At 43.1% G+C, this 13903-nt stretch overlaps 1 protein-coding gene across 1 annotated transcript; it reads right to left on the reverse strand.

Annotated features, from left to right (window-relative positions):
* Positions 1–484: 484 nt before the first annotated feature.
* ripk4 (receptor-interacting serine-threonine kinase 4) lies at positions 485–13903 on the reverse strand. Its single transcript, XM_061055927.1, has 8 exons — positions 13609–13903; positions 10107–10398; positions 8011–8159; positions 7245–7294; positions 4681–4839; positions 4327–4442; positions 2227–2467; positions 485–2143 (listed from the first exon to the last, which is right to left on the reverse strand). The coding sequence occupies exons 1-8, from the start codon at positions 13788–13790 to the stop codon at positions 897–899; spliced, it is 2436 nt and encodes an 811-aa protein (XP_060911910.1). The 5' UTR covers positions 13791–13903; the 3' UTR covers positions 485–896.

A 13903-nucleotide genomic window follows, 5' to 3' on the forward strand; every position in this document is an offset into this window, starting at 1 on the left:
AGGACCTCTCTGTGTGGAGTTTGGATCTTCTCCCTGTGCATGCAAGGGTTTTCCGTCTTCCTCCCACAGTCCAAAGACTCGTTAGGTTAATTGGTGACCCTAAATTACATTCTATTACATTACATGTCAGCCCTGTGTACCCTGTCTCTCGCCCAATGACAGCTGGGATCAGCTCCAGCCCCCCTGCGATCCAGAGCGGGAAAAAGCGGGAAAGATAATGGATGGATGGATGGATGGATGAGAAAAAAAGAGGCCATTTTGGTAGAAAATAAAGACATTTTTCTCTCCTGGAATCTTCTCTAAAATGACGATGTTTAATGTCAGCTTCAAATGTGTTTGAATCAACTATAAGGAAGTAGTTACATCAAAATTGAACTGGCTTATACTGTCTTCTCATTTACCTCGACTTTCGGAAATTGGCAGATCAATTTCCTATTCATGAAGATAAAAAAAAAAAAAAAAAGGCAACCAGGTCAAACTTGAAAAGGTTTTAAACGGTTTAATGGATGATGAAGCACTGATATGTAACAGGTACAGAACACTGAATGTCAAACTTTTTTCTCTGATGACCAAAGTTTGTGCTCTATTAAATATAACCTACAGGAAAACCAGCTGCAGTTCAGTGTACTAAGAAGTCCCCACAGGTCTCAGCTGTCCTCATGATAATTGTGTGCTTGTTGAGTAAAAAAAAAAAAAAAAAAAACGGTGCTTGTTAAGTAAAAAAGTAAACAAAGTCTGAATTCAAACACAACAGAGTATTTATACTTTCTATTTACAGTGTACATATTTACATCGAAGGAAAGGCCATTTAAGTCCTAAAAGAGTCTCTTAAGGTCTGAGAAGAGATGAGTATCAAAATGGCACAAAAGATAGTTCTCGCAGGGTCTCTGTTTTCGTTAGCAGAGTGCTGTGGCACACTGTGATCCACTTGGTTGTGGACAGTCGTCGTGGTGCTCGGTCAGTTTGAGGATGACGACTTTCCTCTGGAGCGGCTTGACCTCCGGCTCTGCAGGCTCTTCAGCCGCTGGTGTCACCGAGCTGTCAGTGATTAAGTCCTTGCAGTCCTGTGGCAGCAGCATGGTGATGATGTTCGAGTATCCGCCCTGCACAGCCAGGTGTAACGGACTGAGCCCCTGCTCGTCTAACAGAGCGCCACCTTCTGGGCAGTGGAGGAGCAGCTCTTTCAGGACTTCACAGTGTCCGTTCTCCGCTGCCAGGTGGCCAGGGGTGCGGAGGGCCTGGTTGGATCTCTGGGGGTCTGCTCCTTCTTCTATTAACATCTTTACGGTGGCGAGGTGACCTCGTTGGGAGGCCAGGTGGAGAGGGGTGAGTCCCTTGGCGTTCTGGGCGTGGATGTCCGCCTTGTGTTTGATCAGAAGGCGAGAGGTGCTGGTGTGACCCGTCTCCGCCGCCACATGCAGCTGTGTGTTTAACCCGGCAGACGTCGTGTGGATATCTGCTCCTAGTTCAATCAGGATCCTCGCCACTCTGTACTGCCCCCTTTGGGATGCTAGGTGTAGCGGCGTGCGTCCGTCTGTCGTCTGCCCGTCCACGTCTGCACCTGCTTGCTTCACGAGCAGCTTCACGATGCCCAGGTGACCCTGCCAGGCCGCCAGGTGGAGCGCCGTCCAGTTGTCCTTCCCTTTGATTTGAACATCGGCGCCGCGGCTCAGCAGCACGCGGATCACGTTCTCCTGGCCGTGCTGGCAGGCCACGTGAGCCGGCGTGCGTCCCTGACCGTCGGCCTCGTTGATGTTTGCCCCGCGGTCCAGCAGCAGGCGCGTGATGGCCTCGTCCCCGTTCTGAGCAGCCCAGTGCAGAGCGGTGTACTGGTCCTCGTCCTTGGCGTTGACGTTGGTGCTGCGGCGGCCCAGCAGGAGTTCTGCCAGCGGCTTCAGGTGCCGCTCCGTGGCCAGGTGCAGAGGGGTGGAGCCACGGGTGTTGGCAAGGTTGGGATTGGCGTTGTTCAGGAGGAGGAACTTGACAGCCTCTTCATTGGTCATGGTGATGGCGTGATGGAGCAGGCTACCTCCGCCGTCGAGAAGGAGATCGACATCCTGAGGCTGGAGGATCTTCATTAGCTTGGCGGTGTCTTTGATTCTGATGGCCTCACACAGTTTTCTCTTCTGGACCTCAGCAGAATCTAGAACGTGAAACAAAGAAACTTGAGTCAATCGTACATTTAACTGAAATCGTTCCAGGTGTTGGTCTTTGATCAGCTCTTACCACATGTGTTTTCTTTCTCAAACGACAGAGTGATGGAGTCTTGGGAGGAGAAGGCGGAGTCGGCTGAAGAGATGCCCGACAGTCGCTTGCAGGTGTTCTCTTTGCTGTGGCAGCTCTCCTCTTTCACTCGATCAAAACTCCTGGAAATCCCAGAATCCACCTGGCTCAGCAGCTCAGACAGGCTGCAGTCTTTATCTGGCAACATGGCTGACTTTGGACGCACGGGCTTGTTGTCTTTAACCTGTGGAACAAATAGCCACAGGTGATAAGCACACTCGAGCGCTGCACATTAGGTTTAAGGTGAGGTATGCAGTGAATTCACATAGCCGCCATTTTGCTCTGGTGACTCGCTAAGTGAGGGAAGCTCAAATGTATTCCAGTACAAAGCGGGAGCTGGGTCTAAAAAATCAAGTTTGACCTCAGACTCAAATAATTTTGCCATATTATTAAACGCCTTTCCTATCATGTCAGTGATTCTTAAACATAAATGTTAACTAGGAAGTGGCTGAATGCTAACGTTAGCGGTAGCTAACAGGTTATTAAATATGTTTTTTAACTTATAATATAGCTGGAGTGTCTCCGAGTTTCAGTATCTATTGTCAGTGTACTTTCTCATCAACCGGGAAGCTTTGAACAGAAAACAGATGCTCAGATTTACAACGCTAACATGAATTAAACCTGGAGCATAACGGTAACAAAACAACAACAACATTTAGGCTTCCCACCCTGAGTGTGATGTCACAGCAACATGCACCATCTTGGGAATATGTTCAATATAAGATTTATTTCTTTAAATGAAGACTTGCATGTAAGTTGATAAAATATACATACATGTAAATTTCCTGTTGGTACCTACTAACATTTTTTTTTGTTGGCCAAGTGTCCCTCCAAATGTTCACCGTCAATCTATTTGTCAGATCTCCTTTCATTTATACTTTACAAAGCAGTGTGAGATCACAAAAACTATTTAGCTAGCTAGCCTGAGCACGACATCACGAGAAGAAAATGTCTGCAATGTCACCGCTGCTCGCCCCAGAAGCAAAAGAGAAACGGCACGTTGAATGTTGGTATGGCAATTATCTGGTGAACGTAAGTTATGTCCAGTGAAATCCACTTGAACGCTGACATAAGTTGAACACACAAACATCCGTCACCTGTGATGAGCAGGATGTTTGTTTCTAGTCACGTACACAAAAGGCGAGGACGGAAATGACACAGCAGCACGCAGGTTAAACACATCAGTCAACATTCCTCCTTTGTGATGCAACTGTTCCTCTTGATCAAACATTTACCAACATATGACTTCAAAAGTCATTACCATGTCTGGAGCACTTAAAGTGATAAGCCTCCATCTTGTCTGAGAATTTAGTTACATATTAATTGAAACAACTTAAGAGTCACTTTTCACACTTTAAGGAAGAATGACGGTGGAGCAAAGCAACAAAAAACATAAGTGTGTCACTGCTGTGTGTGTGTGTAAGAAACTAAAAAGAACATCTTCATTGCTTTATCATTATTAGAAAACAGGTTTACACCACAGACTGTAAATATTGATGGACGATGCCTGAGTGACGTCACCCGTCTGTTACTGCAGGGGACTCTGGAGTCCCATCGATGGCGGTCTCCATGATGGAAATCCTGTCTCAGTCTAACTTTCAGTTATCCTAACGACAGGCTGAGAGCTGGAGCTGAGGCGAGTTTTAAACCTCCTGACAAACCGTTTCATCGCGCCCGCCTGTCTGTTAGGTCAGCTACACGCCTAACTATAGATAACACGTATCCTTCAGGAAATCAAAACTGATGAGTCATGAAAAAGTTCACTCCCCATACTGATCAAGATATGACCTTTTTTGACCATTTTTTTAACCACGCTGTAAACATGTTAATTGCTGCTGCTTTTTAAAAAAAATGGGTTTCTATGTGACTTCTGGTGCTTCTGCAGACAGCCTCTATGGACACTCGACGAACTGCAGATTTTGCACCACAGCATCAGCCTCTTTTTCAACACCGGAGGTTGTCATTTGGTTAACGGGATCAATTTAGTTCAAATAGTTCAAAATTAAGCACATAACATCTTAAAGACACGGCTCTTTGTCGTACCTGGTCACTAGTGAGTGCTTTGGGGGACATTGGCTCGGGCTCAGATGTGGATAAAGTTGGCGTCTTGGGCTCCTCTTGAGGTTTAGAGCACAGTTCCTCAGCTTCAGACGTGATTTCTGAAAGGACAACAGCTCTGGGTCAGGTTTCAGGACCAACAGGGATTAGAGAAAAACAAAAGGGAAGAAAAGCTGCACTAAAAGCAGGAGACAAAAGCTGTTATTTAACCGACCCCCTGCGATCAGATTCTAAGTACATGTTCAACTCGCAGCGTCTCGTTAAAGGATCCGATTACTTGTTCTAATCATGAGAGGAAAAAAAAGTTGGCATTTGTTGTAATGGAGAGGCGTGATTTACCCTGGAAGCTGGGTCTGGCATCAGGTTTTGTGGCCCAGCAGCGCATCATGAGACTCAGGAAGCCTGTACAGGCTGACGGTCTAGAGCGAGGCACTGCACCCAGGTCTGGACGGACCCCCTTCACCACCTTCACCATGATCTGAAGGATGTTATTCTCTCCTGCAGGAAGACAAAAAGTCACATACTTCAGTTATGAAACTGCACACCATGTTTTAACACTTGTAAATCCAATATTCATCACTCCATTTTCAATGTTTATGTTTTTATTTAACCTTTATTAAACTAGTTAATTAACCCATTGAGATCAAGATCACTTTCCCAAGGATGACCTGACCCGTCCTTTAAGATCGAGCCAAAGTCTTAAAGCGAAAAGAGATCTGCTAGTTTCAAGTCATTTTATACTTGATCACAAATCTGGACACATCTGCATTTAAACGCCGCCCACGAAGCAGCAGGAGCAACTTGGGGTTAAATGCCTTGCCCACTGACTCATCGGACATGTGGCTGCAGGAGCTCGAGGTCAAACCTCCGACCTTTTGGTTTAGAGACAACCGACTCTACCAACTGAGACACATAGCATTACTGCATGTAGACTTCCCTTTTGCTTTTCGGTTATTTTATAGACATTATGACATTTATTGAAGATGACGGTTTTTTTTTCATAAATACTCATTAATGTGTTTAAATCTTCCTCAGTGTTTAGTTGTTGTTTTTCCGTAAATGTATACTACATTTCTCTCTCCTCGTGGTATGATTATTTAATGTTTCGGTGCAGTGTTGAGTTTGGATAAATTTGAAGCTGTAACACGATCATTTTAGTGTTTGGAATAAATTCGGTCCATACCTCCATCAATCCATTTTACAATGTAATAATCCAAATATTTTACAACAAATACCTAAAAAATAAAATGCAATAAGTACGTTAAGTTGTTTCATGTTTGTGAGGTCCGTACATCTGATTTGAAGGTTTATCTTCTCATAGTTTGGAGTGCAAAGAACTTTAAAATAATCCATAATGTTACATACTTAAACATGACAACTTAATCTATGGTGCTTGGTAGGCGCCAGTGCCCGTATAGCGAGTCAGTTATGCACAATTTATCACCACCTTCCTGTGTGCTCTGATAAGGGAGTGGGTGCTGTCGTTTCCCATGGGAGCAGCAGGTAAAAGCTCTCAACAATTCCTGCTGTGACCTCTTTGTATCAGCGTGTGGGATCGGCCCAGTCAGTGATTCAGAACAAACAGGTAGAGGCCTTAATCACAGGTACTTCATCTCCTATTGTGGCCTTAATACCCTCTGCAAGGTGGAGGAGGAAGATGGAAAGGGGTGGTTGCCAGGTCATTCCTCGATTTTTAATTATGTCTGGATCAACATGGGCGGGGCCTGTGCCAACATGGATAACCCTCATCCAGGCTCATGGCCCTTAAAAAAAAAACAGCTATCTGATATGCCTGGGAAAAAAAAGACAACCGTGTTTGCCAGTCTGGCCCTGTTCAGCTGCACGCTCAGGAATTCACAGAGTAAACAAATACAGTAAAGCACCTGAGCACACACACACCTTGGAGTGTTCACCTAAAGTTACTCCTTTACTGGAAATTATGAAAGGCCATCTCTGCCAGGAAAATGCTAAAAATAGATGAATTATAATGGAATAGAAGCCAAAGTTCAACATAAATCACATTTATGAAACACTAAGAGGAACGTGTAACATTACCTCATAACTCTGACTAACGCTTAATAAATGGTCCGGCCATAGAAATGGAACAAAATAAACATGTGAAGAAAGCATCGGTGTCCTAGCGGTTAGTACATCATTCTCCACTGCTCTCTCCCTGGTTTTTGAGTCAGAAACCGGAAACTGCTCACAACACTCTGAGGTCTTTGCTGATCCTTTTGTCCTCGATGGAAGGAAACCCATGTTTTTGCAGAGTCACATTTGCATTTTGTCATACTTCTCTTGTCGTTTATCAGCAGATGACCAGCATCAAGGTGCATTACTGTCACCTACTGTGTATGTATAAACAACCCTACTAAACATATTTTTCAAAATAAAAGCACAGTGAAGACTTTTTGCTACAACTTTTTTAACACCTGGCAGACATCTGCAGCCCACTTTTTAGTCCCGACCCACCAGATGAGAATCATGGTTAAAGCGTAAGTCATTGCCTCACTGCTAGCATGTACACTAAAATCTCAGATCTTCAATCTCTTCCTGGTTGGTGTGTTTTGTTGTATTTGCAGCTTGCTGAGTTTTCTAAATTCTGCACTACACATGTGTTCAAGTTAAAGAATGAATTTGCACGTATTGATTTTGTTTTTTCTTTAAATGTTTTCTTGAGTCCCATTTTGCTCTCATTGTTAAAACATGTTGCTTTAAATCGGTCTTTTGGAAAAACACAATGCCACTACATGATATGATATGACTGTAAAGATTAGAAACATTCATTTTGACTTACTATTTCTAATGATCTAAATGATGAAGTATCATACGTTAAATTTAGTCTAAGTATTTTCGTTTCTTTCTCATCAGTTACTGAATTCATTCGATTCGTTTTCACTCACCTTGGTACGGTTTCTTCTGCGTCAGGATCCCCCAGATTACAATGGAGAAACTGGAATAGAGAAAAATGTTTAATTATAAGGTGGAAGAAAGGAATATCAAAAAAAAAAATTACAAGAAAAAAAAATTAGAAATTCCTTAACTGTTTAAATAGTTGAATTTATAAACAAAACTCATGAATGAATCTTATGGACGTCAGAGTGCATTCAATTAAATGGAGGTGTGGTTGTAAATATATTTACACATCGTAAATGGTAAATGGACTTGAGCTTGTAAAACGCTTTTCTAGTCTTCTGACTACTCAAAGTGATTTTACTCCGCAGGTCACACCTACACATTCACACACTGATGGTAGAGGCTGATATGTAAAGTGACCATCAGAAGTAACTGATCCCATTCATACACATTCGGGAGCAACTTAGGGTTAAGCGTCTTGTCCGAGAATATATTGGACATGTGGCTGCAGGAGCTGGGGATTGAACCCCCGACCTTCCAGTTGAGAGAAGACCGACTCCACCACTGAGTCACACAACCTTTATTTACTCATTTTGAGAAAGTTGATCAAGACAGATTGAGTTTCTATTTAAGGTTAAACATGGTGGAACACGTTCAAATCCAACATGTGATCAATGACGTTGATTGGTATGAGTCAGACTTTATGATGCATCAGAAGGGAAGAAGAAAACATCTTTCCCACAACAAAAACCGACATTCATCCGCAAAACTGTTGCATTCAAACTTTTAAAAAAAGAACAACAAAGCCCTCACCTGTAGACGTCATGCTTGGTGTCTGACACTCGGTCCTTCTGGATGATGCTCTCAGGCGGCAGGTAGGCGATGGTGCCACAGAAGCCGTCTCTGCTGATGTCATCAGCCCGTGACAGACCATTCCAGCGGGCCAGGCCAAAATCTGAAATCTGGGACAGAGAGGGAACGGATGAAGACCATCAAACACATCAAAACACACTTCTTTTCTCATGAAGCAGCGTGACACTGATGACTCAACTCTGCCCTGTGAGTGTGACACTAAGTTCTTATTAGTGCTGTGATGAGGGCAGCACAAGCCGTGTCTGAGCCTGCAGCAGAGGAGAGGCCTCCACGTTAGTGTTAAAGAGCGCACACACCCACACACAGTGACAGGAGGGAGATTTAACAGGAGCTGAATTCATCCTGTCCAGACAGGCCCAGGTGAGGTGTTTACATCCTGGTATTGAGCGTTCCCAGCCCTCGCTCTCAGAACAGACGAGGTGCTGAGAGCGAGGGCCGCAGAGAGACACCTGTCTGCCCAGAGCGCCTGATAGGCTGTCAGCTTTTACACTCAGAGACCAGACAATCGTCCTCATGGCTGAAACACTCAAAACTGTTTAACGAACTTTTAACAGCATAAATCATTCAAACATTATAGATGCTATAAAACGCCAAAAAACATTTTTATTGCTGCCTTCTCGAACGTTCGCTCACTTCTTATCTAGTTTAAGTTCTTTCTTGATTTATTTATTGTAGGTGGCAAACAAACTTTGGATACGTTTGTAGATTAGTTGTAAATAAATGAGAGAAATTTCTGAAATAATTTATGAACTACTAGAAGAAAAGTGAGAAAGGGGTAGAGGGGATATATACATTTTACTTCTACCTACTCCTTTAGGACACTGTTACTTTTGTTTTAAATTGATTTTTAATCTTATTTTAGTTTTTGGTTTGAAATAAAGTATTTCATTCATAAGTTCCTTCTTCATTATTTGCTATTTATTCCTTTATAAGTGATGAGACGTCTTCTTTTTACTGCTTCGCTTCATGTTTTTATCACTACTTGAAGCATGATGTCAAATCATTTGTATATCGACATCTCAGGGCTACATGGTGGTTCAGTGGTTAGCGCTGAGGAGGATCCTGGTTCGAATCCCCGTCTGACAGGAGTCTTTCTGTGTGGAGTTTGCATGTTCTCTCTTCCTCCTGAAGTCCAAAGACATGCTCGTTTGGTTAACTGGTGACTCTAAATTGCCGGGGGAACAGTCCAATGACAGCTCTCTGCTCATATCTCTGTCCAGGCTCTAAATGTTTTCAAAGTTCTGTTTTTAACTCTGTAGAACATTTTGAGTTGATCTATGTATAGATGGTGCTTTAAAATAAATTGACTTTGCCTTCAGTTAGATTATTAATAAAGATGTATTTTCCTTATTTTACACTTTATAGTGTTTATCCCAGTCAATAACTAAGAACAACTTAAGAACAGGACATCGGCTTTAACTGAAATCTAAATATATTCTTGGGTCAACACGATCTTTAACCACACGTCTCTGATAAACAACGGACACTAAGATGAAGCATTTCCTGTATTTTTTAAAGCAGCAAAATATAAACTTTTACCAACTGAAAAAAACTGACTGTAATTTTACTTTTCGATTAACTGCAATTTAATTGTTTCTTCTTTCATTACAATCCATAGCTGACAAAGACTTTTGAATCGTGCTACAAAAGCAGTCACATTCAACTTTATGTGGGTTTGTTTTTCTCTGTTTGGTTGGGCAATGATAGTTTTACCTGTGAGTTACAAACAAAACAACAAGGATATTGGTTTGTGGCAGAAACATTGCAGCATCACAGTCTGACAACAAAGAGAAAGCTTAAACAGAGCCGACCAATAGCCTCAATATGAGGAAGAAACTTGAAGAAGTGCATCTCATGAAGTGTCTGTTCAGTTAGCAGGTTGTTGTTTGGTGCTGTATTAAACTGGTTTCTAGAGGCACTGATTTCCTCATTTAATCTAACTGGCTGTGGATGTTTCAGAGAGGATATGTTACTGAAAGAAGAAGACCCACTGGTTTGGACTACATTTTTAGAGCTATGTGCAGAGAACTCCTTACCTTGACATGGTAGTGAGCGTCCAGCAGGATGTTGGCGGGCTTCAGGTCCAGGTGGAGCAGCGGAGGGTTCATGCAGTGCAGGAAGTTCATCCCCACGGCGGTCTCGTGGATGATGCGGAAGCGGAGCTCCCAGGGCAGCATTTCTGTGGCCAGCAGGGTCTCCAGGGAGCCGGTCTCCATGTACTCCATGACCAGGCCCTGAGGGTCCTCACAGATCCCGTACACGGGCAGGATGTATCTGAACTTGGCTGCTTCCATCTTCTTAGCCTCCTCCAGCAGCTCGGAGCGCTCCCTGGGGTTTACAGAGTTAATGATTAGAGGAGTTTTATGTTACATTTGATTGGAATTTAGAAGCAGACTCTTTTGCTGCAGTTATAAAGGAATTTAAAGAAGTGCAAACAAACCCCTCTTAAAAGGTATTTAAAGGTATTTGCTTGTTTTTAACCATAGACCAAGCACTTTTCACACATGCACAAACAGCAGAGTTTTTCAACCTGACTTTGACTTTTTCATGCCAGCCCTCTAGTAAAACTTCCAAGTTAGCCATGTCAAGTCAATGCATCCAAAAATTCATGAAAATGTACTGCGAGTGAGCGAGCAGGGTTATGGTTATGAAGCTTAAATCCTGAATCCTGCTCACAACCGGTGTGATCGTCATGCACGTAATGAAGCAGCTTCGTACTCTTCCTACTCGCTATGTTGTTCACCGCTCTTTTGGGTACACTGAGTCATTTCAGTTTCACATAGCATTTTGAATACTGTCATCATAGCACTAGACTTTGTTGCTTCATTCGTTAGATTTCAGGGATAAGCTGTTTGACATTTTCTAGAAGTTTTCAGGAGAGCATGTGTGAAAACGGCTCTAATTCCAAAAGTGCATCACACACTGAAGTGACTTAAACCTCTATTCTTCCAATGGCCAGCAGGGGGCGACTCCATTGGTTGAAAAAAAGAAGTCGTCAGATTTATGAATTATTACGTCAGTAGTTCTTTTCCTCATGAATCAATGATCTAAAGCACAAGTATATTCAATATGTTGTTTACATTGTGGCCTCTTTAGAGTTCAAAATGGACAACACAGAAGGATATTTTCTAAAAAGCTGCCACTACGCTGGCCCGTCAACCAGAGTAGAGCTGTAACAATGCATACATGCATCCAAACATCACTTATAGTTCCAAAAACAAGATGGAGATGACCCCAGATTCAAACTGGAGGCTTCATATAAACGGTCTATGTTTTTAAGAAGTCCTTCTACATTCACAGGCTCACAGATTTTTATCAAACATTGACCAAATTATTCTGAAGTCATGCTTTTCCCTTGAAGCTGAAATATTTGTCCTGACCCAAATTCCAGCAGCAAACTTCATGTCATCCTAACTGAGCTCCCAGCTATGCAAAGTAGCTACAAATGAGGCCTCCCAGGCAGAGATCTATCATTAATTTACCAGCACTCATCCAAAGTATGTGTATTGCGCTTTTCTTAACTGTCCACAGTTTTTTTTTTGTTTTTTTTTAAGGCCTTAAGGACATTCCAGGCCGGCCTGGCATGCATGAGGAGAGCGTTAAACAGAGCTCTTGTTCTCTGTTGCTCAACCTTTGCACGACTCTTTATCAGTCCTCCGGGTCTGCTGACATACCTCAAACACAAGCCTGCAGGTCAGTCATGACCTCAGAGCACATATCTGCAGCTTTAAACATCAAAACTCTTAATGAGGACGGATGAAGAGATCAAATATGAGCTTCAAAAGAAAAACTCAAATGATTTTCCCACCATTAATAAGGTGAAATCACATGCACAGAAAATACTCTACTATGTGCAAAGTGTATCAGGTTTGTTATAGTGTCAAGTCTTTAAGTTGTAGCCTCTATAGTTGTTCTTTAGATGTTTGCACAAATGAAGGAGGCTCAATCTTCCGGGCAGCAATAATCAAGCCTGATTAGGAGACAGGGCGAGCACTTGTTTGCTAAACCCTCCATCTAATCCAAAGTGCTCCTGAGCAGCTCCTCAGAACCAAACAACAATGTCCCTGCTCTCAGAGCGAGGCCCGGTCAGACCGGTCTGACAGCTTCTCTCATTGTCTGTGCCACACAGCGACAGCCCTCTGCCTGCAGCCTGCAGCCCAGACACACAAAGGCAGCTTTGAGTCCCTGCTGCTGGATGTTATGCGCGGGTCAATGAAGGCTGCGGTCTAATGGCTGTTTATGTACTCTGCAGATGTTTGAGGATGATAACATCTTCGTTTCAGGGTCAGCGGATGCTTTAAGTTGCCCGGCAGGTTTAAGAGGATGTCAGGTGGCTTTTTCCTTTTATTGGAAATGACGAAATCACCTCTTCGTGTTTGTTAGTTTGATGTTTTTAAAACTCTTTGGAGAAAAAGTTTGTGTATTTCGAGGTGTTTATGGATGATTAGATTTCAATTCAGGGTCAGCGGATGCTTCAAGCTGCACACACAGGTTCTAGAGAGGATGTCCGGCCTCTTCTACACCACTTCCTGTTTGTTGGTGATCATGTTTTATATGTTGTTGTGACTGGATGAGAGATCGTTTTCTGATGCCAAGCAATCCAAAGAATGATCAATTGTCAAATTACAAAGTTAGGTAGCTCCGTCTCTTGGCTGAACCTCAATTTGTTAACACTTTTCACTGAGGAATCATTATATAACACAGGCAGAAAGAGTGGAAACTTCCATTTCTGCCCTGCCACAAGGATCAACACTCAAAGAAGACACATAGAAGTTGAGACTAGTTACAAACCGATCAAGACGGATGACAAACACACGCAAAAAACTCATAAAACGCCTATTTCTTCCTCCTTTTTTGCAGATCCATGCAGAGCAAAAAATTTGATTTATGCAACATTTCAAATGACTTTAAAGGGACTGTGTAATTTCTGGTGTTGCCTTGAGGGTATAAGACCACCTTGCTCCCCTGATTCACATGTACATTCATTTAAATCAGCCCCTACCTCAGGGGAAACAGACACATGAAAACAGATTGGGGGGAAAGTCACAGGTGAACCTTTCACGTTGGGGTCGTGTTTGAATAACTTAACAAGTGTGGCCCTGAGCAATGTGGACTCACTTTACCCCTGAGGATGAATCAGCATATCAATGCCCTCTGCGACTCCTTATATCTGCGGTTAAATGTCTCTCTTGTTGGCTGCTGAGACTAACTTTATGGCTCCAGACTGGCAGTGAGGGAGTGACTCACACACACTTCATATAGTGTTCACCTTTCAACGACTCACAGGCAATGACTTTTCCCCCCAGATCAGTCATGATTTAAGCTGCTGTCTGTCTGGTTTTACGGCATTAAAACTTAGAAATCTGAAAGAAAAGAGCTTGAGAAGGACAAATGTACAGCTGGAAATGAAAAAAGAGAGGAGAAGAAGAGTGATCTGAACTGTTTTAGAGCTTTAACAAGAGCAGGTTTAGATAAAATCCTTCATGCTCCCTTTTCACCAACATAAATTCAGAGTTTATCTGTGTATGTGTAACTTACTTGTCATCCATATGAAGGCAGGGAGGGCACTTGATAGCCAGCCATGTTTTCCACTGTACGTGCCGGACTTTGTATACTTGTCCAAATCCACCTGAGCCTATTTTCTCCCAGCTGCCAAACTCAGAGCAATCAAAGGTTCTCAGCAGCCCCATTTTCCCGTGAGGAGAATCCGGGACGTCCATATCCGTGTTGGGAGACCCAGCGGCTGGACGAAATCCTTTCCTATCTGTCTCCAGGACACAATCTGGGTAAGTGAACACACACACACACCGACCTGCCCGTATGTGAGCTCTTC

This window comes from Labrus mixtus, chromosome 14 (genome assembly GCF_963584025.1).
Source record: "Labrus mixtus chromosome 14, fLabMix1.1, whole genome shotgun sequence".
NCBI classification, from domain to species: Eukaryota; Metazoa; Chordata; class Actinopteri; order Labriformes; family Labridae; genus Labrus; species Labrus mixtus.

Excerpts from the sequence above, each read along its gene's own strand:
- ripk4 (XM_061055927.1), bottom strand. The coding sequence starts at position 13,790 with ATGGACGTCCCGGATTCTCCTCACGGGAAAATGGGGCTGCTGAGAACC. Across the intron at positions 2,468-4,326 it reads AAGCACTCACTAGTGACCAG|GTTAAAGACAACAAGCCCGT; the intron begins GTACGACAAAGA and ends TTTGTTCCACAG. Across the intron at positions 2,144-2,226 it reads TGAGAAAGAAAACACATGTG|ATTCTGCTGAGGTCCAGAAG; the intron begins GTAAGAGCTGAT and ends TTCACGTTCTAG.